Raw genomic sequence first — 5,548 nt, 5'->3', positions numbered from 1 at the left:
AGTGCGGAGGGGAATCCCGTCGCCTGCCCTCGGCTCGGCTCGGCCCCACGCAAGGCCCGCGTGGGCTCGGGCCCGGCGATCCTCGACGGCTCGGGGACAAGGCCGTGGGCACGGCCCGGTCCCGTCCGTGTGCCCAAGAGAGCCGCGCCCGGACAGGGCACGGCCGGCTTTTAACCGGGGCGGTGGGAAAGCGGAGCGGGGCCGCAGCCCCCGGAGCTCCGCCGTGCCGCCGGCCCTCCCACGGCAAACGCCCGAGCCCTGCCGGGGGAGCGGAGCGCAGGGAGCGGCACCGGGAGCGCTCCCGGAGCGAGGGCGCAGCGCCCGGCGCCGAGTGCCGATCGCTCCGGTGCGAGCCTCGGGAGAGGTCCTCGCTGCAAACAGCGTGGGAGCAGATCCTCTCGCAGAGAGGCGAGGAGCTGTCAGACAAATATCCTTCCAACACATCCCGGAGCCCTGCGTATCCAGACAATTTCAGGAAATTTTTCAGCGGGAACTTGTATCATCGTTATTATGAGGTGGTTTTAATTTGGTTAAAAAGGGAGATGCGGGAGGTGAAGCATGACCGCAATTGCCAAAGAGAATTAATTATTTTTAAAGGGTAGAAAAATTAAAAATAATTTTTTAAAAATCGAAGGTCTAAGGGTTTTGAACAAGGGATGAGTAGTTTAAAAATTGCTGAATCTATCGAAAGCAAAACCTAAATATGCCACCAAAATGGCACTATGTACACAGCGTATGGTGTATGTATATATACATTTATTTATTACATTTTCATGTATATATATATATATATATATATATATATATGAAAACATCCATACACTAAAATAAAGAATTACAGCCAGCCTGGATCCTGAACACAGTCTACACTTTATTTCAGACTACAGATTTCTGAACATAATAAAATCTTTGGCTTGTAGCGGCGGGTTCAGTCTCGCAGTCTGTGGATCAGAATTTTTTTTCCTCGGGAAAAAAAAAAGAGAGAGAGACAGAAATTCACACACACACACAAAAAAAAAAAATAAGATCAAACGACAGATGAGAAAAGTTCGACATTTACTGTAAAACAGGAGCAACGGACATGGGGGGGGGAAAGAAAAGAAAGGAAAGCAAACAAAATGAACAAAACGAACAAAAGAAAGGAGAAACAGAGAGAAGGGAAGAGAGAAACTGTCCAGCAAATAGAGATCGCTACACATATTTCTTACCTGAAATTAAATATATACAATGTCATATGCTGTTTGGCTATATAGAGATAATTTTTCTTAAGTGTTCATATTTATTTTTTTTTTCTTAATCGGAGTCCTTATACTATAGATAGACAATAGATCTGCTTTTAAATCGCACCTGTCCGCCTCCCGGCCGGCGGGCCGGCGCCGCGGCGCAGGGCTGGGCTGGGGCCGCCCGCCTCACTCGCTCTCTTCTTTGTCCTGCACCGTGGTGGTGGAGTGGTTGTAGAGTCCCTGGGCCATGAGGTGCAGCGCCAGCCCGTTCTTAATGCCCGTCGCCTTCTTGATTTTGGCCCGTTTGTTCTGGAACCAGATCTTGATCTGGGATTCGTTGAGGCTGAGCTCCTGGGCCAGGCTCTGCCGCCGCTGCTCCGTGATGTACCGGTTCGCCTGGAACTCCGCCTTCAGCCGCTGCAGCTGCTCGGCCGTGAACGCCGTCCGCGGCCGCTTGTCCTCCTTCTCCGTCTTCTTCTTCTTCAGCTTCCTGGTGCGGGGGCCTGCGGGCAGGGCACACACACGCCGCTGGGCAGGGCCGCGCCGCCGACCGACCGACCGCCCGCCCGACAGACCGACCGACCGACCGCCGCCCCCGCCCCGCCGGCCGAGGAAAAATGGCCGACGGGTGAATTTGTGCTGGTTCCGTGTGTCCCCCCCCAGCCCCCCAAGCCCGGCACCGCCGCCCCGGCACGGCGGAGGGAAGGATGGGGAAGGAACGGGGAGGCCGGGGCCGAGCGCGCCCGCGCATCACCCACTGCCCCGGCCCCGCCGAGCCGGCCCCGCGGGCGAGGGGAGCGGAACCCCGCTCGCTCCCCGTCCCGGCACACGTCGAGGCTCCGCTCCGCCCGCCCTGCAGAGCCGAGCCGCTCTCCTGCACGGCCCGGGACTGGGGCCTGCCGGCCGGGCAGCGACTCCGCCGGGCAGCGCGGGGACCGAAGGTTCCCGCTGCCGGGCACCGAGGAGTCGCCGCCAGCAGCAGCAACCTGGCAGAAGGCTGCCCTGGTCTCCTTTCGGGGGACAACGACCCTCTCCGCAAAGCCAGCCCACTCCCGGGGCGCCCTTCTCCGCCGCCACCCCGGAGCCCCGCCGACACCGCCCGGGTCGCCTGCTCCGGCGGCCGATCCCTGCAGGGGACCTACGGCCCCGCTTGCAGCTCCCTCCGCTGCTCCCTCCGAAGCCCAGCCAAAAGCAGAGCCACATCCAGGCCGCAAAGGGGCCAGCTGAAGTGCAACAGCACGCCGGGCAAGCCACCGGGTCCCGGGGCGCATTCTGAGGGCAGCGCCTGGCCGAGGAGGGGTACCCCCGGTCCTCTGCCCGCCGGTCTGGCCCGGCCACGGGGAAGAGGAGCGGGGAGGGAACCGTGAAGAATGGGATCTACAAAAATTCCCCGACAGCTGCCGGGCTCGGCGGGCGGTCCCAGGCCCGCAGCCCCCCGCCAGCAGCAGCCGGAGCCGAAGCCGGCGAGGCCTCCCTGCCGCCGAGTAGGCCGAAAGCTCCTCTCCCGGCGCAGCTCTTCCCCGGAACGGGGGGATTCCCCCCGGCTGTCGGCGGGGAGAGAGACGAGGCCCGGTGGGGAGAGGGACGGGGCCCAGCGGGATTCTCCCGGGCTGGACGGCGGGGGGTGGAGGGCGCGGGGAGTGCATTGCTGTGTCCCGGCACCTTGCAGCGGGGTGCCGGCGCCTCCGACCGCCGCAACTCGCTCGTTCCCGGAGCCGAGAGAAGCAGTCGGGGCCGGCGGGCAGCTACGAGCACAACAAAGAGAGCGGCCGAGCCCAGCCAGCCTCCCCTCGCCCTTCTCCCCTCCAGGTCGCAGCGAGCAGAGAGCGTCTGGGAGGAGGACATGCAGAAATGATCCTTTGCCCGAAGAAAGGGGAGGAAAGGAAATGAAGGCGCAAGTGCAGAACGCCGGGCGCTCGGTGGCCCTGGGAATCGGCAACACAACACCCGCGGCCGGGCCGGCCGGGAGCGAGGCCGTGCCGTCTGACAGCTCTATCACCCCATCAATCAGCCCAGTCAATCAAAGAGGCTTTTCTGAGTTTGAAGTCGCTGGACGTGTCAATAACGGGGGATGGAGACGGCTCGGCCGCGCTGACGGCCGGCTCGGAGCACCAGGCCGGGCAGTGCGGAGCGGGGCCGGGGCCAGGCAGCACCGCCTTCCCCGCGCAATGCAGCGGCCCCGGGCCGGCACAGGGGAGCCCAGCCCGGCCCCGCACCGCGCTGGCCGATCCCTGGCTGCTGGCTGGAGGTGTCATGGGGGAACCCCATCTCCTCATCCTCGGCTTCTTTCAAAAAAAAAAAAAAGGCAATGAAAACCAAAAAGTAACGGTGATAAATAAAGGGGTGCCTGAGGGCACCTGGGGAATGTAAAGTAGAAGGGGCAGCAAAACAAGGCCGGGAGGCCGAGGCGGCGGCTCCCACGGGGACGACCTCGGGCAGAGGCATGTCCCCACCCCGGAGCTGGGCCCCGAACGCAGGACGGAGCACCGGCTCGGGCGGCAATGCGCGGCCTAAGGGCCTGCCTGGCTCGCTGCAGAGGCCCGGCTAAACAACCCCTCCGCCACCTTCGATAAAGCCTTTTTTCCTTCGCCTCCAAGAAAACATTACCTCCTCCCCCGGCACCGCCAGCAGCCCCTCAACATGTGCCTCCAGGAGCACCCAGGAAAAAAAATAAAATAAAGTAAGGGGAGAAAAAGCCTCAGAACAAGGGAGCGGCCGGTTTTCTCGCAACGCTCTCACCCCGCGCGGCCGCGCCGCGGAACACCCGAGGCTGCGGCAGGCGGGGCGGGCAGGGGCGCGGGAAGGGGTCGCTCCCGCCGGCTCTCCGCATCGAACCGCTGCCGAATCGGGGCCCGGCGTCACATTCAAATTTGGGAGACTCGGAGGAGGAAGGAGGGGTGGTGGCGGTGGGGGGGACGCGTTTCCTCTCGCCCCGGGTGACCCAGGCCGCCCTCCCCCCACGCGAGGTCCTCGACAAGCCGGGAGCCAAAGCCAAGGGGGGAAGAGGGAAAGGAGGGGGGGGGCGGGCGACCTTGTCACGATTTAACAGCTCCCAGATGCGCCGCGGTTCCTTACCCGAGGACGGTCTGTCTGAATACCTAGTGCAGTAGACCCAGGCAGGCCACACCAGCGGCTGTTGCGAGTCGGGCTTTATAACAGGTCCTCCATTATTAGAGCCCATGAGGAGGATGGCGGGGCTGCCGTGCTCCCCGTACTTCGCCGGGTGAGTCTCGCCCCCGTCGGCGGGGGCCTTGGCCGCCCCCGACGCCGCCGCCGCCGCTGCTGCCGCGGCGGGACCGGCTTTGGCGGCGGCGGCGGGCGGCGGCGGCGGCGCGGAGCCGTCGGGACGGCAGTTCGAGTCCGGGCACAGGAGGGCGGGCGGATTGGGCGGCCGGGCCAGCAGCGGGTTGACGTTTTCTCTACCTGAGCTCTGCCCCCGATCTCCGTCCCGCTCCCGGCTGCCTCCTCCTCCGCCGCCGGCCGGCGCGGGCGGCTCCTTCTTGCAGCCGAAGTCCGGCCTCAGGATGTTGTCGATGAAAAAGTTGGTGGTGCGGTGGGGCGGCGGCGGCGGGGGCGGCGGCGGTGGCGGCGGGTGGCGGCGGCGGGGCAGGGGCAGGGGGCAGGGCGCGGCGGGGGAGGCGGGCGCGGGGCTGGGGGACACGGGCACGCTCTCGCCATCGCTGCCGCTGCCGCTGCTCGCCGGGCCGGGCGCTGCGTCTCGGTGGCCGTGCCCCTCCGGCGGCTCTTCCATGCTCAGTCCCCGCCACGGAGATCGCTGCCTCTTTTCCCCCCCACCCACCCACTTTACGCCCACCCCACTTTGACGGTGGGTGGCGGGGTGGAAAAGGGGGAGGAAAAATTCAGAAAAAAAAAAAAAAAAAGAAAAAAGAAAAAAAAAAGAAAAATATTAAAATCCACTTGTTGGGCTGGAGCTGAGATTTTTTTTTCTCTCCCTCTCACGGATGGATCCAAAACCTGGGAGATACTGGAGGGCTTCTCTCCCCCTTCTCCCGATCAGCTTATATTTCCACCACCAAAAGAAAAAAAAAAAAAAAAAAAAAAAAAAGACCACACCAAAAAAAAAAAAAAAAAAACCCAAAAAGGTGTGCGGCTGCACCACGGCCCCCCCAAAAAACCCGCCCCCCGAAAACCCGTCACGATCTGCCCATCTCCCTGCCGCCGCCGCCGCGGCGGCTCCGCGCTGCCCCGCTGTCACGCTCCGCTCTGCCCACGCCGCGGGCTGCCGGAGCCCGTCCCCGCCAGCCCGGTGCTGCGCCGCCCGCGCCCGCTTAGGGTTCCTTTTTTAATTCTTTTTTTTTTTTCCC

The 5,548-nt window shown here is 63.1% G+C and overlaps 1 protein-coding gene across 1 annotated transcript; it reads right to left on the bottom strand.

Annotated features, from left to right (window-relative positions):
- Positions 1-1,214: 1,214 nt before the first annotated feature.
- Positions 1,215-4,974, bottom strand: EN1 (engrailed homeobox 1). Its single transcript, XM_058809898.1, has 2 exons — positions 4,299-4,974; positions 1,215-1,726 (listed from the first exon to the last, which is right to left on the bottom strand). Exons 1-2 carry the CDS (start codon positions 4,972-4,974, stop codon positions 1,410-1,412), a joined length of 993 nt encoding a protein of 330 aa, XP_058665881.1. The 3' UTR covers positions 1,215-1,409.
- Positions 4,975-5,548: the final 574 nt, after the last annotated feature.

The sequence above is a fragment of the Ammospiza caudacuta genome, chromosome 8 (assembly GCF_027887145.1).
Source record: "Ammospiza caudacuta isolate bAmmCau1 chromosome 8, bAmmCau1.pri, whole genome shotgun sequence".
Taxonomy (NCBI): Eukaryota; Metazoa; Chordata; class Aves; order Passeriformes; family Passerellidae; genus Ammospiza; species Ammospiza caudacuta.
This window is presented reverse-complemented; position numbering and strand designations above follow the sequence as displayed.